This window comes from Emiliania huxleyi (genome assembly GCF_000372725.1).
Source record: "Emiliania huxleyi CCMP1516 unplaced genomic scaffold EMIHUscaffold_89, whole genome shotgun sequence".
In the NCBI taxonomy this organism is placed as follows: domain Eukaryota; phylum Haptophyta; order Isochrysidales; family Noelaerhabdaceae; genus Emiliania; species Emiliania huxleyi.
Window position 1 is genome coordinate 242,035 of NW_005195368.1, and position 23,667 is coordinate 265,701.

Sequence of the window (23,667 nt, forward strand, 5' to 3'; positions counted from 1 at the left end):
TGATGGTCAGAGTAGCACATATGGGCAGAGGACTAGAAGTCAAGGACACGTACCGCTCTAGTAGGAGGGGGTGCCAGGCGAGGGAATGGGACTGACAAGGGCTAGCTCGCCTGTCATGAGAGGGTTCCTTAACCCTTCCCTACCCCCGTCCCCCCGTAGGCTCGTCCGGACTCCGGACTCTCGTAGGTACGTTTCAGAGAATCAGTAGTAGCCCTACGTACGTTTCGAGACGCCCTAGGCGTCGGCCATTAGGCCCGGATTCTATCTATTTAAGGAAGTAAGCTAGTAGAAGAGACTTCCTTCACTTCCTATTATTCGTAAAAGCTACCTATACCACTTACGAAGGGGAGAGCCAGACATGGCCCGTTCGGGGAAGAGCAGCACGCGCATGCAAGATCGACGCGACGGCACTCGTCCAGCGCCAGCATGAGGGAGTACTGCCACAAAATGAAACATGCTCATCCCCACAATATGAGCAGCCTCCGGGCACTGCCGCACTCTCGCTGGAGTGAGCCGCCACGCAAGCTGCTCCTCTACAACCACAACCCCAAAGCGGGTGGGGGCAGCGTGTATGCAGCCTTGGACCTAGCAATCGGTCAACGTTGCAGCAGCGTATTGAACGCGACACCAGATTGCTGGGCGACGGTTCATGAGGAATGCTTTTCGGGGCGAGAAGAGCAGGCACAATTCTTCGTGCTGGGCAGCGTGCGAGAGCCATGTGATCATTACTTATCGCTCTGGGCCTTTGGCTCTGCAGGGCGGGGCGTCAGCCCGTGCAACCAAGACAAAGAAGCTTCCCTGTGCAAAGAGCAGTATGGCAAAGACCCGCCATACTTCAACAGCTCGGCTGATGTCAACCGATTTCATCGCTGGATGGGGTTTCCAAGTGTTCAAGGCGAAGTTGCCCATCGCTTCATGAACAGTTATGTAGACGCAGAGGGGGAGACGTTCGTGGACTGCTGGGTCGTCACCGACCGCTTTCTGGACAGCCTGTTTCGCTGTCTTCGTATGTTCGCGAGCCAGGGTGGGAGGGTGCGCTGGGACGAGCACCGTGTTCGAACAATATTCCGAGATCAGCTGCCACCTTCCAACGTGCCCCCCTGGCCACCATCGGCCCCACCAGCATCTCAGATGACGAAGAATAGCCTCACGATGGATCCAAGAGCATACCACCACGGGCCATGTTCACAATACTTTGACCGCAAATTGTCACTTGCTGTCCGTCACGGACCAGACGCAGCACTTTACGACTTGCGACCTTGGATTTGGCCGCAACTTTGGCTTTGCAGGATGTTGTCAGCCCAGCTACCCGCCGCCGCCCACGCATCCCGCGCAAGAGAAGGTGGCCTTGAATCTGGAGCAAGGGAGGGGCGGCGGAATGACCGAAGTTGGAGAGTAAGCAGGCAGCCTATGCAGCAAGCAACAGGTGCCAGTTTTATTCTCCGCATCCATTTCTCCTTCCCTTTTTTCTCGTTCTCACACGTGCGGCGTGCCGTTGCTTCAAGGCGGCTATGCCCCCGACACTCGAAGAAGCTTCCAGGAGGCCAAATATACTCTGCTTCCTCTTTGACGACTACGATGGTGTGAACATGAGCGTGTACCCAGGGGGGCTTGCAGCGGGCTCGCAACCCAACTTGGAGAGGGTAGCACGAGAGGGCCTCGTCTTTGATCGTGCATTCACGTAGTCCAACCCACTGTGTGCACCATCGTTATACAGTTTCCTCACAGGGCGATATGGCACCTCTTGCTATAGCTCTGTCTGCCGTGGTGAAAGTGACTTCTCACCTCCAGCACATAATAGTAGCACCAAGTTTGGTGTGCCAAACCCATTACACAAGGTCCAGGCTATGCCCAACCAGTTCAATGTCCCGCTTGAACACGACCGGTCGAACACCGGTGCACTTTTGGCGGATGCGGGCTATGCCACGGGCTTTACAGGCAAGTTCCATGTTGGGCCCTTGTGGACGCAAGAGCAGCTGCTTGAGTACTCCAGCGCGAACCATAGCGACCGGTTAGGCATGAGCAATCTCTTCTGCCGGAATGAGCTGACTGCTCGGGAGATCATCCGGCGGACATACGGCTTCACCTGGGCGAAACATGTCTACGACCAGAATATGCGTCAGCCATTCGCAGAGCACAACCCGGACTGGACCCTCGCTGCGGCACACGAATTTCTTGAGGCACATCAGCAGCAGGCGTTTTATTTACACGTGTGCACTACCCTGATGCATGGGACTCCAGGAAGTTGGGCGCGGGCGCTGGACTTTCCAGCCGTCTCGGGGGAGGGGCTTCTTGGTTGGTGAAAGCACGCTGCCGCGAAGATATAATGTGACACCTTTAGGCACTTACGGACCGATCTATAGCTTGCTTTAGTTTACCGAACTTGTTTGTGGGTCGGTCCCGATTGAGTGCGTTGATTGTGGATTGAGTGTTACGGATCCCAAGACACATTTTATTAAGGTTTTCTGTGGTAGCACCTCCATCGGTCCGTGGCCCGAACGAAAGCTAGTTCCACTGCGCAAGATATGCTCAAAACCAACGACACAGCACACAAAGAGTCAGCGAAGACGGTTGTTGTGGTACTACCAACATTTGAGAAGACACTGTCCGCCAAGAAGCAAGATCTCGCCATTCGCCTACAGGAGGTTATGACCCACCGGGTGGGAGCTATGGATACCGGAGTTCGAACTGTGTGTGGGCGCTGGGCGGCTTGCGTTGAGAACGCTAGTAGTAGTACACAGAACTCCTGTCGGCACATATACGCACACAGGGTGGTCCGAAATCAGGCGTCGAAGATTCCGTGGCGGCGGGAAGGGCGGCCGCAGCCGCCGCGAAAGCATATGTTCTCGAGGTTCTCGAGGTGGATATCCCTTGGCCGCGTTGGGTAGCGAGGGACGAGGATTGGTGTGACGCGATCCACGCAGGCGTGTTTTCTGGCGGCCGACCGTCAGTGCACGGAGTTGCCCCTTCTCCGACTGCCCCGGCTAGTTCACGAGTTTCGCGGGAGTGACCCCATGCGTCAAACCCGAGACCTAGCGCGGGTGGGTCGGAGGGGGCTCGCTGCAGGGAAGGGCGGTGTAAGTAGCCGATCCCTTGGCGGGAGTACCATCAAACCAGTATCTTCACTCTAATGGACTTGCCGCTTTTGTGTTTTGATGCCAACACAATGACTACCCCCACACGCTCCATAGGCGCCGCCATGCGCCAATGCAGTGGAGTAGGGTTACAGCTAGCGTATAACGAAAATGATATATATCTGCGCCTCCGCTGTGCATTCTGCGTTTTCTGCCATGCCCCCAGCCGACGATGACGCCCCGTAGCGCCCCGTAGCGTCACAACCCCGCCTCACTAGAGACACGAGCGCATGTGCCATCTCCCCGCGTCCCCGGCCAGCGGCGGCGCTGCCCCGTGCAGTATTCAGTCGATGTCCGAGAAGTCCGAGTCGCTCTCCTCCGAGAAGTCCGAGTCGGGCGGCTCCATCTCGGCGTTGCCATACCGGATAACGCGCGCAAGCCGTTGCAAGCGAGCCGACATCCTGCAGGTGTTGGCGGAGTCGAGCTCGCTCGCCCACACCTCGATCTTCTTCGGCACCCGCTGGTGGGAGAGGGTGTCATCTCCGTGGCCCAAGCGGCCAACACCGTAGCCATTCTCGGCTGCGCCCCAGCTCCACACGGCGCCGTCGGTGGTGCGAGCGAGGGTGTGGAAGTACCCAACCGACACAGCGACGACGCGCTGCCCGGCAAAGGCGTCGGCCTGGAGAGCGAGAGGGGGCATGGGGTTGGCTGGCGCACGGGAGAGCGAGGGGTGCGCGCACGGACGGTGGGGGCAGCGGGCGAGTGGTGGCGTTTGCTGGCACCTCCTTGGCCTGCTTGGCAATGGGCGCGGAGGCCTCGGACGGGAGCCGTTCCGAAGCGACCGCTCCATCGGCCTCCTTCTCCGCCCTGGCGGCGCGCTGCAGCGAGGGGGAGGGTCAAACCTCTCAGTGGGGCGCGGGCGGGGCGGGGAAGGGTGTGGAGAGGGGGAGGCGGCGCCTCGGCGGTGATCTCCTGCTCGTGCCGCGTCTTGTCTGCAGCAGCCTCCTCCTCGAAGGGCGCACGCTCCTCCTCCGACAGCGCCGCAAAGTTCTGCCTCATCATCTGCATGAGCTCGGCTGGCCCCGCCTCGGGGTTCGCCTCGGCGATGGCGATGCGCTGCGACTTGAGGTAATAGTACAGCGCCGGCTTCGCGTCGACCACGTCCGATACCTCGATGCCCGCCGCGAGGCACTCGGCGCGGTATCGCTGCTTGTCCTGCTCCGCGGCCCGCTCGAACGGCGCCTTGTCCTCGTCCGACATGGCCTGGAGAGGGGGGGGGGGGTTCACGGCGGTGCCGGGGGGAACGGCGGCTCGGTGGATAGGAGGCTCGCGCCTTCCACTCCTCGCCCATCATCCTGGCCAGGTCCGCGACTCCCACGTCGGGGTGCGCCGCCTTGAGGTCGGCGCGGCGCGCGGCCACGAAGTGGAAGTAGACGGAGGAAGGCGGCCGCGGTGGAAGCAGCGCCGCCTTGGGCCCCTTGACCTTTGTGGGCGGCCCGATCTCGTTGAGGTCGCCCCAGCTCCAAACCTCGCCGTCGGCAGTGACGGCAACGCCGGAGTCGCCCCCAGCCGAGATAGAAACGATGCGCTGCCCTGTTAAGGCCTCGATCTTCTTCGGCAGTGGCTCGTCCTGCTCGTCGCCGTGGCCCAAGATGCCACCGTCTCCTCCGCCCCAGCTCCAGACGGTGCCGTCGGCGGAGACAGCGAGGCTGAAGGTGTCGCCTGCCGACACAGCCACGATGTCCCGCCCCGTCAAGGCCTCGATCTTCTTGGGCAGAAGTGACCCACCGCCCCAGGACCAAGCGGCCCCGTCAGCAGTGAGGGCAAGGCTGTGTCCCCCAGCTGACACAGCAACGACGCGCTGGCCAGCCAAAGCCTCGATCTTCTTCGGCAGTGGCTGGTCCTGCTCGTCGCCGTGGCCCAAGATGCCACCGTCTCCTCCGCCCCAGCTCCAGACGGTGCCGTCGGCGGAGACAGCGAGGCTGTGCCCAGCCCATCCTACCGAGACAGCGACGATCCGGTGGCCTGCCAAGGCCTCGATCTTCTTGGGCCGCCGCTGGTTGGAAACGTCATCGCCGTGACCCAACGTTGCCGATCCGCGGACCGAACGCAATCCAGCGCCCCAGCTCCAGACCGATCCGTCGGCGGAGAGCGCAAGGCTGAAGTCTGAGGCCGCCGCCACACTCACGACGTGCTCGCCTCCGAGCAGCCGGGTAGGGACCTTTAGCTGCAGCGCGCGGCCGTCGCCGTGTCCAAGCAGTCCAGGCCGCTTATCCAGCACCTCGTCCTCCTCCTCGCTGCCCCAGGACCAGAGCCGCCCCTCGCCATCGATGAAGAGGCTGTGTGTCTCGCCTGCCGCCAGCCTCGCCGGGGGGTTGGCCTCGTGCTGCATGGCCGCAAAGCACAGCCACCGAAAAGGCAGCACCGGAAGCACGTAGCCATGCTCTTCGGCCCGCAACTGCAGAGCCTGGACGAGAATCGAAGGCTCGCGCGCACCGCCCGCGGTCTGCGGAGGCTGGGACTCGGTGAAGAAGCCCGACACTGCTCCGGCTTGAGCGATTTCAGCGGGGCTGAAGCGCGCAAGGATACGCGCCAGCAGGTCCGCGGGGAGGCTCAGTAGCGGCATCAGCTCGCGCGACCTTTGGGCCCCACTCGACAGCGCAGTTTTTTTTCTATCTGCGCACAGCGCTGTGGACGCCAACGCGCCTCTGCTCGCAAACACTCACCCATTTGATTGTCACTGTCCGTGAGTGCGAGATTAGGGCTAGCTGCAGGCAGCTAGCCCGTGAGGAGAGCGTCCATAGACACCTCACTTAGACCCCACACACGGTCTCGTCCGTGCCTCGCCGGCCGGAGAGATTGCTAGAGGTGGAGCATGCTGCTCTAGCCTCACATGTCACTTCCTGTTGTCTGTTGCTTGTTGTGCCCTTGTTTGTTTCTCTTGGCACCTTGGAGTGCTGGGGGGGGCGACAGGGAGGATGTGGCCTTGAGTTATGTGTACGCCAACTCAGGGTGTGTGGCAGCCAGCTGGCTGTGTGTCTTGTGAGCTTGTTTGTGTCTGTGTGTCGCTCGTGCGTGTTGTCATCATCTGTCCAGCGTCCACCCATACCGCGTTGGTGTCCAGTCCGAGCCTGGCTGTTCTTCACCTTTCTACCTACCTACCTGCCAACTAAGGGTGTGTGGCAGCCACGCTGGCTGTGTGTCTTGTGAGCTTGTTTGTGTCTGTGTGTTGCTCGTGCGTGTCGTCATCATCTGTCCCGCGTCCACCCATACCGCGTTGGTGTCCAGTCCGAGCCTGACTGTTTGTTCATCTTTCTACATACATACATACAGCGCACCACGTCAACGGTTCTTTTTCACGTGCCTCATTCACCACGTGCCGCGTGTTTCGCATATCTGCTTCCGACTTTCTCCGCTCGTGACACGTGAGTGGCAAATCCTACTTGCTACTAGTACACAATCACATTTCACATTTGGATGTCCACGAGTTGTGTTTTGTCTCAAAAGAAATGAGACGTGAACTGAATCGCACGTGGCTTGTACGTTGGTGCGTTTGCTGGCTTGGGGTAAAGTAGGCTGTAGACTGTACCGTGCCACACACACACACACACACACACACACACACACACACACACACACACACACACACACCGTATGTCCGTGTCTCACACTGACTCTCTATATCTCTGCGACCCTACATGCACATGCACATGCACATGTAGCATGTGCATGTTGCGCGTCGGCATTGCTACTTCGGTCCTGGCCGCGCCAGCCGCCCTGTCTCGTTGCGCACCCACGCCGTGGCCGAGGGCGCGTCCTTGCTCTCCTCCTTGCTCTCCTTCTTCTCAGCATGCACGGTGGTGAGCATGCGGCCGCGGACCCACTTTCCAAGCCCCCCGCTCTTGCTGAGCTCCTCGAAGTACTTCTGCTGCTCCTCTGGCGGCAGCGCCGACCAGTGCGCGCGCACAAAGCAGCGGGGGAGCTTGGTACCCGACGCCGCCTTCACGCCCAGCTTGGTGCGTCGGAGCGCCAGCCCGTGCAGCGCGTCGCTACCCACCAGAGTGGGCATGACCTCCTGCTGTGCCACCGTCGCACCGATGGTCGCCAACTGCGCGGTCCAGTCCTCCAGCTTGTTTGTCACCGGCGTCCCTGTGACGCACCACCGGATCTTGCAGTCCAGCTCCCTCCCTCCCACCTTTGCCCGCTCGTTGAGCTCGTCGGGCGTCAGAGCCGAACTGACGGCCAGGTGCAGGATACCGTTGGCGCGGTTGTTCAGCTTGTGCGACTCGTCCACGACGAGCCGCTCCCAGGCGATGTCCTGCAGCGCAGCCACCCGGTTCCTGAACGTCTCGTAGTTGGTGACGAGCACCAGTTTCCTGCCGGCCGCGCTCGCCGCCGCCTGCATCCTCTGCAGCTCCCCCGCGCTCAGCCTGCCCGCCTCGTGGAGCGGTGGACGGTGATGGCAGTGGGGAAGAACCTTGCCGCGTCCTTCTCCCAAGAGTTGAAGACTGCGAGCGGGCAGATGACGAGCGTCGGCAGCGACCCGCCGAGTGCAATCGTGCACAGGAGCTGCAGCGTCTTCCCCAGTCCCATGTCGTCGGCAAGCAGCCCTCCTTGCACGCCTTTCGCCAGCGGGTTGTCGCCGGCCTCCTGCCGTACCAGCCAGCACACGCCAAACGTCTGGTGCGGCTGGAGGGCGGGCGCCTTGCTGTCGTATCCCGCCTCGGAAAGCTGCTTGACCACCGCCCGCTCGGCCGGCTCGCCCTTCTTCCCTCCAGCAGCATCGGAGAGCGGCGGCGCGCAGTCGGCGACGCGTTCGATCGTGTCTGCGGCAATCTCCTCCTTCTCCTCCTTCTTCGCCTGCACGTACTCGTCGACCGTCTCGCCAGCAAGGAAGGAGTAGCAGAAGATCTCGTCGTACGGCGAACGCAGCCGCCAGATCCTGTCCTGTGCCTGCCGCTCGATGGCCGGGCTCCACCACGGGTCGAGCACCATCGCGACGTTTGCCGTCTGCAGGTTGATCCCAGCGCCGCCCGACTTTAGGCCGAGTGAAGGAAGACGCGGTGCGACCCCGCCTGGCTGAACTCCTCGAGCTGCCGATGTGTGCCATCCGCACATCACGGAGGAACCAGGCGAGGCGCGCCATCTGCTCTCGAGACAGATGGGCGGCCGGATGCGTGGACGGCCATGAGGCTGCGACGCAGAGCATCGGGAAGAGGTGAAATGTAGTCCACTTGCAACACTGGGTCGGTCGAGAAGGGACCGCCGTTCATGGCAACGAGAGCGTAGAGGAGCAACCTGTGCATCGCCAGCACAGAGCCAGCAACGCCACCTCGAATCGGCGAGGGGATCGTGGCGGCGATCGTTGGACACGTCCCTGCCCCTCGACGGCGAACTCGACACCATTGACCCTTTTGGAAAAATGCTTGCTTTCCAGAGGACTTGAGTTGTAAATATGAGTGGTGTGTGTGTGTGTGTGTGTGTGTGTGTGTGTGTGTGTGTGTGTGTGTGGTGGGTGGTGGTGGGGGGCGAGCGGCAAGCATTGAGGGGGGCGGAAGGCGGCCAAATCGAGCGGCCTTGCGGCGACGCGTGGGGGCTCGTGCTTGTCGGCCGGCGGGGCGGGCGGGCGCCTGAGTGAGTGAGTGAGGCCTGAGGTGCAGGGGCGACGACTACGTGGTAGTAGAGAGCAGGGCTCTGCAGGCTCACGTGTGGCGCACGCGCCGCCGCACGCGCCGAGAAGGCGGCGGAGAGGCATACGGGCGAACTCCAAATGCTCCAAGCGGCACGAGACGTGCGCGACTTCGTGCGCGCCCCACTATCCCACACTGGCGCGCGCACACACACGCACGCACACACTACACAGGTATATACCGCAAAGAAAGCCCTGCGCGTGCGAGGTTCGGGCGGGTCGCAATCAAACCAACGACATTCAATTTTCATTTTCCCGGTCGGGTAGGGCGTGCGCCGCGCCATAAACAAATCAGTTCATCACCCTCATCGATGAGTACGAGTGCGTGCAGTGACTGACCCTTCGTCTCCGCGGCGAGGCAGGCTGCACGCGCACCGCTGGGGTCGCGCGCCTCGATCGATGCAGGAGGCGGAGGGATGCGCCCACCGCCACCAGGGCGAGCGCCGCCGCCACCGTGGCGTCGGTCAGCGGGGTCGCCGGCGGGGCCGCCCTGCTCTCCACGTCGCCGCTGGCGTCGATCAAGCTCGCCGAGCTCGGGCTGCTGCCACCGTCATCCTCGATCTGCTCAATCACCTCTTCGATGGACGCCTTGAGCTTGCCAGTCGTGTGGGGGTGGCTGTCTGGAGCAAAGAGCGCGGGGCACTCACAGGCCGCCTCTCCGCACTGAGGGCACGGCAGGCCGCCAGGGCAGGCCTCGCAGAGACAGATGCACGGGTACTTGCCCTCGCCGCACTTGGCGGAGCGCCCCTCCCGCCACGTCACCTGCGCAGCCGAGGCCTTGTAGTCGCAGGCCGAGTACGGACCGTCGGTGCCCCTGCTCCGCTTTGGCGCGCGGTACAGGGGCGATCCGCCGTCAACAGCCGCGAGGCATTCTTCCGCGGTGGCTGGTGCGCGGCAGCCGTAATCTTCGCATGAGCCTGCGTCAATGTGCGTGTAGCCGGCCGCGGTGGTGGTTGCGCTCACACCAGAAGCTGCCTTGATCGGGCTGCACAGTTGCAGAGGCGTGGCCGGCGGCGGGACCGGCACCGGCGTCGTCTGCAAGTGTGTTTCGTGGGCTGCTGTTTCGTGGGTTGCGGCAGCGGCGATGGATGACTCCCACTCATTATGCGCCCCCTCAAAGTCGGCCTGCGACCAGCCCTCCGCTGCGTCCGCAAAGTAGAGGGAGGCCAGGTCGGGCAGGCGCAGGTCGTCCTCCGGCGGGACCGTCGGTCCCTCCTTCATCCGCTCGATCTCGCGCCTCAGCGGAAACGTGACGCATCTCGAGTCTACCGCCCCGAGCACCAGCAGGCGAAAGTCCTCCCAATCCATCCGAAGGAAGACGGAGGTCCCGGGCGGGTCGGCGGGCGGTGCCAACGGCATCTGTCTCTCCATCTGGTCGATCGAGGCTGCCGTGAAGACGCCCCGCACCGTGCGGTTGGCGATGCCGCTCGCGCCGACGGTCTCGTGGAGCTCAAAGGCAATGTGCGAGCCAGGAGGCGCCGAGTTGATGTCCCAATCCCTTGCCAGCCAGTTGGAGTGAAGCAGCGCCTGGTAGAAGAGCAGGTTGAAGCGCGAGCCGAACATGCCGACGAAGACGTCGCGACCAGCATCGAGAGCATCGAGCGGGTGCCGCACGCCCTCGAGCCTGACGCCGGTGACGCGCTGCTCGAAGACCGCGAGGACATGCGCGAGCCCCTGCGAGCCCCAGCGACGCGCGCCCGCCCAGCGCGTGGCGAGCCATGTTCGCCGGCCCTCGACCAGGTAGAGAGCCTTCACCTGAGGTCTCTCGAGCTTTCCCCACGCCGCCTCGACGCCGCTCAGCATCTGCATCATGAAGAGCTCGGAAAAGGAGCCCGCCACCTCAAAGGGGCCCTCAAAGTAGCCGTCCAATGCTTTGCCGTTCCACTTGTACGGCAGGTCCGCAATGGTACAGCCTAGAGCTCACCGCGGCCATCGGTAAGGCGGCGCCACACGCGCGGTCCCCAGCGCGAGGTCAGCCGCTGCCAGGCGGCAGAGAATGGTTGGCACAGACATCTGGGCTGCAGCAGTCGAGCACGGTGTTGAGCAGATCGAAGAGCGGTCGCTCCGAGTCGGTCAGCGCCTCAAAGTTGCCGCCGATCGCCGCCTCCACCTCAGCCTCGTCAGCCTCCTCGCCGCACGGCCAGCCGAGCTGGGCGAACTCTCCCTCGTGAGAGCGGTCGTCTGCGAAGTGGTCGAGGAGCGGCGAGTAGAGCTCGGGCTCGGGTGCGGTGACGGCGCACTCGGGTGGCACGAATCCCGCGACGAACTCCTCCGCCTATGCGAGCCACGGCGGTGGTGGACGGCCGACCGAGCGGTCGCGGGCAAAGTGTGCAGAGTCTGGCGCCGAGATGCGGCTGTGGTCTGTGCTGTCTGTGAGCAGGATCTGGGTCACGAGGTCGCCGCAGCGGCTCGCTGGCGCTTCGGCCGCCGCCACATACTCACCCATGTGCCGCATCAGCGTTCTGCCGCGACCCGTCAATCCCTGCTGCGCGAAGTCAGTCTCAGACATGTTCCATGCCGCCGCAGTCGGCAGCCGCTGCTCGGTCCATGCTGTCACTCCTGTCGGCAGGTCGGTGAGCGGAGGCGGATAGGGGACGCGCTGGCCGTTGCGCGAGATGACTATCGTCGCCACGGGCGGGGGCTGCCCGGTATCCGCCGCCGCCACCGAGAGCAGAAGCCATATGCACACGCACATGTGCTGGGACGGCCGAGTCCGAGAGTTCTTTGTTTGTTGGGCGCGCGTCGGAGAAGACGACTCGACGCCGCTGAGATCGGAGATCAAGCGCTGACAGGTCGCACGTCGCTCCTTTGACGCCGGCGTGACTCACCCGTGCAGAGCATTTTCGTTGTATGTGGCTCTTTAATTAAGACTTTACATACTCATACATCATTTTCAGTCAACCTCCCACACTATTATTGTTATTCTTTATTAAACAAAAGTTATCCACGGGTTCACATGCGTGGCGGTGCGGACTTGGGCTCGACGCACATCGCGCCCTCTGAGGGGCCATTTCCGCGGGAGCAGTTCCTGAACAACAAGAGCTGGCTTACTGATACTGCGCGACGCACCGCCACCAGCCGGGATCCGGTCGTGTTCGAGATCGCTTCCGCCAGCAAAAATGATGTGCGACTTTCCACATTCCCAGACGGACCAACCGACAACCGTGTTCCGTGTGGTCTGTGGACTTTTCTGTCTGGGTGAAATTGATGCATGATGGAAGTTTGGAACCACACATGTCACGGCGACTATCAACTATATGAAAGCATAGAAGGATCCAGAGGTCTTATCTATTTTTATCTCTCTCTCTTCTCTTCGGCACTCTCTCACATGGAGATGTGGACATGCACACACACCGCACACACACCACGCACACACCCGACCCCCCCCCCTCCGCCCCACCCCCCACTCGCACACCACCCCCGCACATCTGTCACTGCTTGGCGTACACCTTGCGCTCCTCGAGCGGGATGCCCTGCTCCTCCTCGTACTCGGCGAGCTGGCGCTTCCACTCCTTGCGCCACGACTTGATCACCACGAGCTGGACCTGCGATAAGTTGCGATGCTGACGGGAGGTGTTGGTTGCGGCGAGGGAGGGGGGGGGGGGGGCATATGGGGAAATTAATTATTAATCTATGGGCACCTGCCGCGTGATTTGCCGCGTGAGCGTCTGCTGGAGGGCGCCGAGCGGCAAGTCGCTCAGTATGGCCTCTGACTCGTGGAGTACGTGCGCGTCAATGAAGGCCGCGTCGGCCTCCTACACCCCATCATTGCACGAGCTTTAATTATTGTTGTTCTCTCGTCATGAAATTGTAGGACGAAGGCGCTCGGCCGGCACGCCGCCGTCGGCGAGCCGCTCCGCGAGATCCAGCGCAAAGTGGTTGCAGTTTCGAAAGAAGAAGCAGTACTCGTCCTGCAGGGGCGGGATTTCGCCCCTCTGTGGTCTCATCAGAATACGCCGAGCCTGTCCGCTAGGCTAGTGATCATATGAATACAGTTTCGTGCAAGGACTGCAAGGCCAGTGATCATATGAATACAGTTTCGTGCAAGGACTCGGTCCTGCGTGTAGTCGGTGGCGCCCATCTCGGCGATGATCTGCGCGATCTGGGCGTCCGACTTGCTGGTCGGGCCGCAGTTGATGGTCCGCAGCGGCTTGCCTCCCGACACTCTCTCGAGGATGCCATCGTACGTCTCCTGGAATGAGGGCGAGAGAATCGTGAAGGAGGAGGAGAGGGGCCAGAGGAGAGAGGGTGGAGAGCCTCCGGTTCTCCGTCGTAAGACCAACAGGACCGCCCGACTCCGATGCTAAGCTTGGGGAACCAGAAGCCCTCCTTGAATGCAAGCGCCTGGAAGGCAGAGACGAGCGGCGGGCTCGAGATGTCGTACAGCTTGAGCATCACGTCTCTTGCGCCGGCGTCTGCTGCGGGGGTCTCTCGAGCAGGCGGCCGCAGCTGTGGACCGGTCCGAAAGACAGTAAGCTTTGGCCGAACTGCCATTCCGACGACCTCGGTCGGGAGCAGGAGGAGCAACGCCAGCAGGCTGCAAGAGCGGGTGACGGTCATTTGACCTCTACCGGCAGCTGAGGTCTGAGCGAGAGGATGGCGGTGCCACCTGCGTGCCTTTCTTTCAACGCCTTCTCTTCACGCTTTTACAAATTCTTTTACATGTAAAAGAAAGAAAGAAAGAAAACAGACAACCCAAGGGAGGGATGGGAGGACGGCACGCCGCCACCACACAGGGATTTTAATCTTTTATTATGTCGTGCAAGCAAGGGAGTTTTGTTGTAAAATTCTTAGGAATCTGGCCCACCGGCCGAATATCCCGCCTTACGCACTCTTAAAGAAAGAAAACAGACAACCCAAGGGAGGGATGGGAGGACGGCACGCCGCCACCACACAGGGATTTTAAGGAGAGGTGTGTGGTGCGCTATCCGTCGCCCACCCTAGGGAGTCTGCCTCTTCCTATCTCTCTTCGCAGTCTCTCGCCGATTCTCGCTGCAACCTTCATGCCACCTCGCGGTCGTCCCACCCTCGTCGTTCTCTCCCTTGTCACTTCCTCCTCTGTCGCGTCGTTCTCTTCTGCCTCGTCCTGCGACGCCGCCGCCTGCCGGTCCCTTGTTCTCGCGGCTTCTTTCGCCTTTCGGCGCAACTCCGTCCTCCTCGCGGCGTATCCTGGCCCCTCGAGTCTATCGAGCTCCCCTCGCGCAAGGACCACATTTCTGACTCCCACTCCGATCATTTGCCTACAGGTCATGTTGTTGCTCAGGTCCACTCTCTCTTCGAACACTCGTGCCTCTACGGATGATGCCGGCGCTGGGGTCCCCTTCGGATGCATCGTGACATCTGACAACTGGATTTCCACTGGTTCGTCCTCCTCGGAGTCATCTTCCCCGTCCTCCTTCCGCTCGGCTCTTCGCTCGGTACGTTCGGTGTGGCTCACCCTCCATGCCGTGAACAGGCGCTTTATCCACCCTATATTCTTCTCTCGTTCCTCTGCCCGTGCCTTGGTCTTGTCGTTGTTTCGCACCCATGTCTGTATGGCAATCGAGGCTGCCTTCCCCACTACCTGTAGTTCACTCGTCACCTCTCCCGCGAGCTCCCTTCTCTTTCTTTCGGGTATGGAGTCCGTGAGTGCGGGTAGCGTGCAGGCAATCACGGGCGCTATTTTGTCGTACTCCTCTTCGGCGAGCGCTCCAAATCTAGACCCTTTCGCCTTTAAGGAGGCTGCCCTCGCTCGTCTCAGGAATGTGGCGGTGTCTTTTGAGTCCGGCGCCTCCCGTTCAACTCTTGCTGTCGCCCTCGCTGTGTGTTTGTCGAGCTTCCGCATGAAGTGACGCGCCTCTTCCTTATTTCCAGCGCAGCTGCCGCTCAGTATGTGCGCCAACGACGCCTGTGGTGGCTCACTGTCTTCTTGTTTCCAGTCGTCCCAGTCTCCCAGTTCCCCGCGTCTCCTCCTTGCCTCGCGCGCCTCTTTTGTGGCCTCATCCCTAGCCGCCTTGCACGCTCTGCATCCCCAGAACGCACTTCTCGTGGCGGGGCCCCTCATTCCCCGTTTCTTTTCCCCCTCTAGAATACGCCTGTGGTGTGCCCCGTGTGGCACCCCGACCTGTTGTCTCACCCTGGCCCCCAAGATCGTTTTGGTCGTCACATTGTGATCCCCGACGTCGTCAAATGTCGCCCGCCTGTCCTTCCCCCCGTTCTCGTCCGGTAATCTCATCTTATTATCCCATCGATGCTTGAGGCTGGCTACTGCCACTTCGCTCCACAACCGTCCCGCCACCCCTGCCGTGTGCGATCCTGGCCTCACTGTCTTTCGATATTGCTCGCACACCCACTCGTGCGCGCTCTTACACATGTGTCCGTACGTCCGTCGGTCCACTATCTCCCTCTTCTCTGCGTTCTTAAAAGAAAGAAAGAAAGAAAACAGACAACCCAAGGGAGGGATGGGAGGACGGCACGCCGCCACCACACAGGGATTTTAAGGAGAGGGGTGTGATGCGCTATCCGTCGCCCACCCTAGGGAGTCTGCCTCTTCCTATCTCTTTTCGCAGTCTTCTCTGCGTTCTTCACACAAAAACTCGCCTACGAAACTTTCTTCATTCTTGTAGGAATCTGGCCCACCACCGCCGAATATCGGCACTGTGAGGCCCCCGGCTTCGAGCCCTCCTCCCGCTTGCCCCGACGGTCGAAAGACTCGCACCTGAGCTCGTCGCAGCTGGCAAGGCCTCCTTCGAGATGCCTCCGAAAAACGCTGTCGAGCTCTACGACGCCCAGTTCGCGCGCAAGCAGCAGAGCACCGGGCTCAGCCCTTACATTGCTCCCGCGCAGCAGCAGCGAACGGCGCCACAGATCTCGCCCGAGGTACAGAAGAAGCTGCTGGATGCGCTGGCCAAGGAGGCGGAGAAGGCACGCGCGAGAGAGGAGGAGCGGCGCAAGCGCGACCCGACCTACCGGCCCGACGCGATGGACCTCTCATACAAGCAGCTCAAGCCGTTTGACAAGTACATCGACTACTACGAGCGGCTCGGCGTCTCGGAGTTTGCGTCCGAGGGCGAGCTCAAGGCGGCGTTCAAGGGCCTCTCGCTGCAGCTGCACCCGGACAAGCAGAGCGGCAAGACCGACGCCGAGGCGGCCACCGCAAAGGCGCGCTACTTTGAGGTGGTGGACGCATTCACAGTGCTGATCGACCTGCCGACGCGGCGGGTGTACGACCAGCAGCGCGACAAGCGCGCCGCCGCGGAGGACGCCGGCCTCGCCGACGCCGGCAAGTGCGACAAGCCGCCTCCGACCTGCGTGGACGTGCCGGTCAGCATCGAGCAGGTGTGTCTCGGATAACGACCTTGGGGAATGCGCGAGGGACTGCGGCACACTGCAGCACACTCTCGGGCGAGGGACTGCGACACACTGCAGCACACTCAGGCGAGGGACTGCAGCACACCTCCACGCCGCCGGGCTAGCTCGCACACCTGGCGCGACGGCCGAAGGACTACGACCGGCACCCGGTCGTCCAAAACTAAAAGGCAGCGGTGACTACGCCGACTACTACCCTGCATCGAGCAGGTGTACAAGGGGGCTCGGCTGCACGTGCCGTTTGCTCGCTCGTACTTTGCGGGGACGAAGTACGAGCGGGTGGAGCGCGAGGAGATCTTCACGCTCAAGGTGAACCGCGGAGAGCCCCCCACATCTCCCCACATCTCCCCACATCTCCCCACATCTCCCCATAAGGTGAACCGCGGAGAGCCCGAAGGCGCAACCTACTGGCACCGCTCCCAAGGCGACGTCGGTAGAGAGGGGAGGACACAGGGTGGCCAGCGACGGGGCACCAGCGCGGCATGGGTGGGACGCAAAGCGAGGCAGAAGACGGCCACGCGGGAGCGACACAGACATCGACAGACACACGACACAAGATGCTGAGCCAGCCGGGCTGCCACACATCTTGAGTGCGCGTAGGCAACGTCGGGCCGACCGGCCGCGCAGACCTCGTCTTTTGCCTGACAATGGCGCCGAAGAGACGCTCGCCCGCGTCGACGACGGGAAGATTCCTCTGAACCGCCTCGGACCCGGTCCTGCAGGCGCCGCACGAGACGTTTGCCCGGCTCGGCGACGACGTGTGGCTGTACGACAAGGGACCGGGCGGCGCGGGTGTGCCGGCCGAGCGCCTCTTCTACGGCGCTCTCGTCCTCTCCATCGACGGGAAGGTTGCGCTTGCCACCGGCAACACGCTAGCGGCCGCCCTCTAGGAACTTTCTAGGACCCTTCCAGCACCCTTCCAGGAATCTTCTAGGCAACACGCTGGCGGCCGCCCTCGGCTTCGACCGTTCGGGGCTCGGGGAGGTAGTCGCTTCAAACCGCCTCTCCCATGCCTCCTTCTTGCCTCGCCCTCGCCGCCCTGCCTCCTCTCGCCTCCTCTCGCCTCTCCCTTTGCCTCCTCCTTGCCTCACTCTCGCCGCGTCTCGTCTGAAGGCGGTCGTCCCCGGCCGCGGCTTGCCGCTGCGAGGGTCGCCGGCCAAGGGCGCGTGCTTGCGGGGCGACCTCGTGGTCCGGTTCTCCGTCGCGCCACCGCCGGGCGGCAAGGTGGCGTCGCGGCGGCGCGTGCGTGCTGGCCCGCTCGGAGTGTTGCTCCCACCGGTGGCACTGCTCACCTCGCCGCTCAGCCCTCTCGCGCTTGACGTCCTCCTCTGCCGCACCGCGCTGCCCGCCATCCTGAGGCATGAGGCACGCGCCGCGGCGGAGCGGACGTTGCGGCGCGCGGCGCGGACGCTGCGGCGCGGCGCTTTTGATGCCGCCGGCGAGGTGGCGGCGGGCGAGGAGGCGGCGGCGGGCGAGGCGGCGGCGGGCGAGGCGGCGGCGGCGGCGAGGGAGGTGCGCCCCCCGCGGCTGGTCGCTGTCTATCTGATGGTTGGGGGCTGCGCGCCGGCGGGTGCGAGCGCGGCGGCCCTGTCACTGATGGGCGCGCTGTCGGCACGGCTTCCGTCGCTGGAGTGGCGCGTGCTGCACTGCTCGGGCGCCGTGCGCTCGCCGCTGCTTGACGACGAGGTTTCCGACGTGCGCGCCGCTTGCGTGCTGCTACTGGAGGCCCTCGCGGACGACCCGGCCGTGCCACGGCCCTTTGTTGCGGAGGCGGCCGCGTCGGCCGGCGGCGGCGGCGGCGGCGGCGGCGGCGGGGCCGGCGTGGCGAGCGACAGCGACAGCGACGGCGACGGCGATGGGCTGGAGGAGGTGGAGGAGGGGAGGGCGTTGGGGCAGGACGCTGGGGCGGGGGCTGCGGGGTCGCTGCTGGAGGGGTACGGCGGCGCTGCGGCGCTGATGCAGCACCCTAGCGTCTCGTGCGTGTACGAGGCGCACTGCGCGGGCGCGCTGGTGGTCGGGCTAGATGGAGGCTGCGCGCTGCTCGGGGCGTCTCGCGCGTCGTGGTGCGAGGAGGGGGAGGGCGGCAAGGCGGGCGAGGAGGGGGGAAAGGCGGAGGGCGAGCAGAGGGGAGAGGCGGCCGACGAGAGCGACGAGAGCGACGAGGAGGAGGAGGAGGAGGTTGCGGCGGGCGCGGCGGAGGGCGGAGGCGGTCACGCACCGAGGCGGAACGCTAAAGAGCACACACATTGCCACCAGTCGACTTTACTCTACACGACACCGACGCACCGCCAATGGCCCACGCCAGCCAAGAGCCTTGCACCACCTTGGCCCATGCCAGCCAAGAGTCGTGCCCCGCTGCGCCCAGGCTGAGCGCATCTCGCATCGCCGAGATCGCGTCAGAGTGCTTTGCGGACGACGTCCCGTATGACCCTGACGAGGCGAGGCGGACTCTCGCCCTCCTCTCCGCCGCCTCCCGCCCTCTCCGCCGCCTCCCGCCCTCCCTGCGGCCTCTCTCCTCTGGCAACCCCCCTTCCCCCACGCGCCTCCCGCCCTCCCTGCGGCCTCTCTCCTCTGGCAACCCCCCTTCCCCCACGCGCCTCCCGTCACTCCTCCCCCCTCCCCACACCCGGCTCCAGATGGCGGGCTGGGGCGAGGAGCGAGTCATCGCGTGGTTCGAGGGCGGTGGCCAGCTGCCTGCCGCGTACGCGCGGCGCGAGGCACACGCTCACACCTCACCCACGCGCACCGGGCCTTGCACTGTTAATGCCGCGGGGCTCCTGTCGTCTAGACGGGTGGAGTCGCGAGGGCTAGCCTGGCCCTTGCCCCGCCACCTTGTGTGTGTGTGTGTGTGCGTGTGTGCGTGTGTGTGTGTGTGGAGAAGTGTCCATTCCCTTACCTCAGGCGGAGCGGGCAGCAGCCTCGGTTCTCTGCCGGCCGGCGCGAGACACTTCCGAGACACATCCCTGCCCCCCCCCCCCCCCTCCCTTCACGCTCCTCCCCCCCCCTCAACACGCTCCGCTGCCGCACCTCGCCTGCCGTCCCCCTCCCCTATCTCACGCCCCCCCCCGCCACGCGTGCGCCCAGAGAGTTCGCCCGGGGCGGAAGCCGCCCCTCGAGAGACAGCCTTCCACTCCCGCGGGAAGAAAGGCGTCGCAGTAGAGTGGCTCACAGCGATGTGCTTGCATGCCGTGCCGGCAGGTGCGCGCCGCGTGCGCCCGCCCTCGCGCTGCTCCGCGCCTCGAGCTTCCCTTCCTGGTGGGGCTCGCGGCCGCGGCCGGGGGAGGGGGAGGGGGAGGGCGCTGGCGCGCGCTGCGACGCGCGACGCTCGCCGCCGGCGTGTCGGGCGGCGCGGCGGGCTACGCCGCCGTCGGCCTCCCGTCTGGCAGCTGCCTGGTCGCCGAGGCTCGCAAGGCGTACGCGGCGCGCGAGCTGCTCGGCTCCGCGCTCGCGCGGCGGGAGAGGCTCGAGGCGTTGCGCGTGAGGCGCCCTCTAGGAACCTTCTAGGAGCCTCCCAGGACCCTTCCGGGACCCTTCCAGGCGCTGCGCGCGAGGCGCGCGGCGGCGGCGGCGCGCCGCGCGGCGGCGGAAGTGGAGCGGTCACGGGCTGAGGTGCTCGCGGCGGTGTCGGCGGCGCTGGCCGAGGCGGGTGTCGCCAGGGACAAGTACGACCGCGCCGTGGCGAGTGCGACCGCTTCAGGCAGCCGATGCCGCAGCGGTGTGCTCCGCGGCCAGTGCCCACGCTGCAACGGTTGCCCCGGCTTCTGCGCACCAAAGCTGATGCCGTCGAGGCTGGCCCACTGGCGCGCGTACTGCGCGAACTGCGGCTGCGCGGATAGTGAGCACGAGGCGCTCAGGGAGAAGGAGGAGGAGGAGGAGGACCGATAATGACTGCTCGGCCGAGAATGAGCGGGAGGTTACTGGATTGTCAGCTCCTCCTTGTCACCAGTCACACACCGCGCTCAGGCTCAGTATCCATAAACTGGGCGGTTCATGGAAAGATCTGAAGAGTTAGCCTCCTCTCAGACACGCTGGCTCGAGCACGCTGGCTGCACAATCAAAATATGTTGTGCCTTCTCTATTCCCGCCACGCTTCAGACGAGTTGTGACTAGACCGAGATTCCTCATCTCCTGCTCACTGACGCCTATCGGTGACTGTATCGGTATCGCCTTTTCCCCGTGCTCAGAACCTCACTGCCCCGGCGCCCACCCCACGACCTTCTTGGGCAGCGGCTGGTTCGACAGGTCCTCTCGCCGTGGGCGTGGCCCAACCGGCCTTCGCGTCCACAGCCCCAGCTCCAAACGGCGCCGTCGGCGGTGATGGCGAGGCTGTGGTCGCCTCCTGCCGACACAGCGACGACGCGCCGGCCAATCAAGGCCTCGATCTTCTTGGGCAGCCCGTTCTCGTGCTGCTCGTCGCCGCGTGGCCCAAGCGGCCAGAGCCTCCATAGCCCCAGCTCCAGACAGCGCACTGGGCATTGCACCTTTAATGCCGTGGGGCTCCTGTCGTCTAGACGTGGAGACGCGAGGGTCGCCCTCGCCCTTACCCCACCGCTCTCGTGAATGCGTTTCGTCTAAAACTCGGCGCGCCGAAGTTGCGCGGAGCACACACACGGCGCGGCGCGTGCATGGCTTGCGATCCCGAGCCCGAGACTTGCTGGGTGGAGACAAGTGGAACGCCACCCTTCATCTTTCGCCGCGCGTCGCCAGAGTGGTGCGCAGCTGCCTTGCACACCTGCCACCACTTCTGCCCGTGGCCACACGACAGCAACTTAGCAGCAACCAGCACAAAGCCACAATCCCACTGCACCTTCACGGTCACCCTTTTAGTACCACGCTGCCCACATCCAACAATACAAGCAATGCACTCCACGACGCGAGGAATAGCCCCCCGATGCCTCCGCAGGCACACGCTCTGGAACATCTCTCCCGACGAGGCAGCTGGCAAGACGCTCTCTGCTCTGCTGAACAAGCCAGGCCACTGCGCCATCGGCGCGCCACGGCCGGCAGGCACAACAACGCCCACATCAGCTCTTCTCGCAGCTTCACACCCGGCCCTTTGTTGTGTCAGACCCAACTGCCTCAGACACTCATCTCCTTCCAACGCCACCAGGAAGAGTGTGCTCGGCGACACGTCCAACACGCAGTGCGTCAACACTGCCGGGAGAGGGGTTGTCTATGCTCACAACCTGGCGGTGGTCCGAGCGGACGGCGGGGGCTTGCGCGGCGTTTCTACCTCAATCAAACGGCTGGATGCATCGACGCCTTGTCTGGCTGACTGGTTTGCGGCGTGTGCTATGGCGGATGCTGCTGAACTCGAAGCGCCACGCGTCCGTTGCGAGGTGGACGAGGCCCAGGTGACGTCGTTGGCGCCGGCCAGTGTTGTCCGCTGGCCGCCAACGGGGCTGCCTCTCATTGAGGAGCCTGAGGTTGACCCGTTCGGCCACCACGGCGGCTCGTCGGAGCTCGACTTCGATCCGTTCTCCGAGTTTGATCTCGACACGTCCAGCGCGGCAGGCATCGGTGGCCTATGCATCGACCCATTTGCGTACAGCAAGCGCGATTGCTCTTTCGACCCGTTTTCGCATATGCTCGGCGGCGGCGTGTACGCCTAGGCGGCGGACACGCTGTGCACCTGGGCGGGTGATAATCTCGCAGCGATAGGTTCCACGCTGCCCCATGTCCAGCATATGCATGGTGATTACGAATTCCTCGCGAGGAACTCGTATGTTTGTGCCGCATGGTATGCATTAATCAATGCATGAGTGCTATGGTAGGCTATGGTCAATGGGATCGCTCTTGGTCGTGTTTGTAGTGTGTGTTGCCGTGCGTCGGGATGCTTTGCAGCAGGCCACCACGCACGCGTAGCAAGGTTCGGATGATTCTGTTTCACGATCGGCATACGATGGTGCATGCGCGATATCGGCCCGCATACATGACGAGATCTCTGCGGGACACCAGTAGATTTGTTGAGAGTGGAGATCGTAGATGCCGATCAGAGATCTTCCACACACGCAGCATCTCTTACAAAACTCAGAGATATTTAACTGAGCTGCCGCCATCGGCACCTCGAGATCTGCTCGAGATCAGCGACACGCCCTCATCGCCAATGGCGTCGCTCCCGATGACTACTGCATAGGCCCACCCTGCTTTCCCTAGGTCTTCCGACCCGTCTGGCTCTGCGTATGCCACCCAGTCGGGCGGGCGTCGTTGCGCCGGCTTGCTCGAGCGCATCCTCAGCTGAGAGCGCGCCGCCGCGATCGAGGATGGTCGTCTGCAACGGTCGGCGTGGAGCCACTCCTACCGGCAAGCGTCGCCAACCAGGCTGCGACCCCGCCCCCCTCATGCAGCGTGGGTCGGGGCCATACTGGCCAGGCAGTGAGACATAGAATTCACCACTGCAGATGACACTCGCACACCACCTGAAGTCACTCGAGTCCTCGCGCAGCGTCTGCTTTACGAGCGCACCAAGAGCGGTGAAGTCCTTGCGCCCGCCTCCGGCGACTCGTAAACCGCGCGCAGAACCACCGCGTCGTCGTCCGAAATATCGCGTGCGGTGGGGGGAGGGACGCCAAGCCCAAGGCCATTCAGCATCGAGGTGACGGAGATGAGGCGGTGGGCGGTGAGGTGGCGGAGATGAGGCGGTGAGGCGGTGGCGGTGAGGTGGCGGAGGTGAAGGCGTCGGACCTCCAGTTCGTGCAGCGGCTCAAGTTCAACCGGACCGCACCCCGCACGTGCGAGGTCGTCTTCTTGAAATCCCTGTGTCGTGGCGGCGTGCCGTCCTCCCATCCCTCTTTTTTATCTTTTTTCTTTCTTTCTGGCACGGGACTGGCGCGCACCTGGCGAGTACAGACCACGCCTCACTTTTTCAGAGGGGGGGGTCCCTCTGGAAAAAGCTTTTCGCTGCGCATGCTCGAGCCCCGGGCGAGGGCTTGTGCTGTGTGAATAGCAGGCGTGGTCTGTACTCGCCAGGGCGCGCACCACTGTAACACTCGAGAAAAGAATTCGCCATTGCGTCAGAAGAGTGGTCGCGAGGAGAGCTCGATAAACTCGAGGGGCCAAAATACGCTGCCAGGAGAGGGGAGTTACGCCGAGAGGCGAGAGAGGCCGCGAGAGCAAGGGATCGGCAGGCGGCGGCGGCGTCGCGGAACGAGGCAGAGGAGAGCGACATGGAGTCAGAGGATGCAGCGGCAGGAGAGAGAACGACGAGTCAGAGTGGGAAGACCGCGAGGTGGCATGAACGATGAAGGTCGCTGCGAGAATTGGCGAGAGACTGCGACGACGAGATAGGAAGAGGCAGACGCCCAAGGGTGGGCGACGGCTAGCACCATACACTCCTCTCCTTGTGTGAAATCCCTGTGTAGTGGCGGTGTGCCGTGTCCTCCCAACCCATCCCTCCCTTGTTGAGTGTTTTCTTTCTTTTCCTTTCGCGTGCGCTTTAGGTGTTTTGTGGACGTACCCGGGTATCTGAACTGGGGTCCAAACCGTTCCGGCGAGACTTCTCGAGGCTCACTCCCGGCGCGGCTTCCCCGGCGGGCACGTCACAGCTCGCTCTCCACC

The 23,667-nt window shown here is 63.3% G+C and overlaps 6 protein-coding genes across 6 annotated transcripts in view; 3 read left to right on the forward strand and 3 right to left on the reverse strand.

The window, feature by feature from the left end:
* EMIHUDRAFT_107278 (hypothetical protein) overlaps positions 1 to 186 on the forward strand; it is a gene marked incomplete at both ends in the record, with an annotated part of 2,309 nt that extends 2,123 nt beyond the window's left edge. The window contains one exon of the mRNA XM_005757992.1: positions 160 to 186. Within this exon, the coding sequence (XP_005758049.1) occupies positions 160 to 186 (27 nt within the window). The remainder of the gene's footprint in view (positions 1 to 159) is intronic.
* Positions 187 to 471: 285 nt separating this feature from the next.
* EMIHUDRAFT_220067 (hypothetical protein) lies at positions 472 to 2,303 on the forward strand (the record flags this gene model as incomplete). The annotated part of the gene is made up of 4 exons (XM_005757993.1): positions 472 to 1,032; positions 1,235 to 1,387; positions 1,729 to 1,773; positions 1,845 to 2,303. The coding sequence occupies 4 exons, from the start codon at positions 472 to 474 to the stop codon at positions 2,301 to 2,303; spliced, it is 1,218 nt and encodes a 405-aa protein (XP_005758050.1).
* A 1,740-nt stretch (positions 2,304 to 4,043) lies between these two features.
* EMIHUDRAFT_68953 (hypothetical protein) lies at positions 4,044 to 4,334 on the reverse strand (the record flags this gene model as incomplete). The annotated part of the gene is made up of 1 exon (XM_005757994.1): positions 4,044 to 4,334. A coding segment is annotated over one exon (291 nt), but the record flags the coding sequence as incomplete, so codon positions are not given.
* Positions 4,335 to 6,822: 2,488 nt separating this feature from the next.
* EMIHUDRAFT_220069 (hypothetical protein) lies at positions 6,823 to 11,444 on the reverse strand (the record flags this gene model as incomplete). Its single annotated transcript, XM_005757995.1, has 9 exons — positions 6,823 to 7,504; positions 7,552 to 8,111; positions 8,191 to 8,220; positions 8,309 to 8,451; positions 8,781 to 8,889; positions 9,190 to 10,676; positions 10,771 to 11,038; positions 11,156 to 11,322; positions 11,396 to 11,444. 9 exons carry the CDS (start codon positions 11,442 to 11,444, stop codon positions 6,823 to 6,825), a joined length of 3,495 nt encoding a protein of 1,164 aa, XP_005758052.1.
* A 750-nt stretch (positions 11,445 to 12,194) lies between these two features.
* Positions 12,195 to 13,323, reverse strand: EMIHUDRAFT_220070 (hypothetical protein; the record flags this gene model as incomplete). Its single annotated transcript, XM_005757996.1, has 5 exons — positions 12,195 to 12,308; positions 12,405 to 12,518; positions 12,600 to 12,674; positions 12,815 to 12,955; positions 13,060 to 13,323. The coding sequence occupies 5 exons, from the start codon at positions 13,321 to 13,323 to the stop codon at positions 12,195 to 12,197; spliced, it is 708 nt and encodes a 235-aa protein (XP_005758053.1).
* A 2,451-nt stretch (positions 13,324 to 15,774) lies between these two features.
* EMIHUDRAFT_48369 (hypothetical protein) lies at positions 15,775 to 15,972 on the forward strand (the record flags this gene model as incomplete). The annotated part of the gene is made up of 1 exon (XM_005757997.1): positions 15,775 to 15,972. A coding segment is annotated over one exon (198 nt), but the record flags the coding sequence as incomplete, so codon positions are not given.
* Positions 15,973 to 23,667: the final 7,695 nt, after the last annotated feature.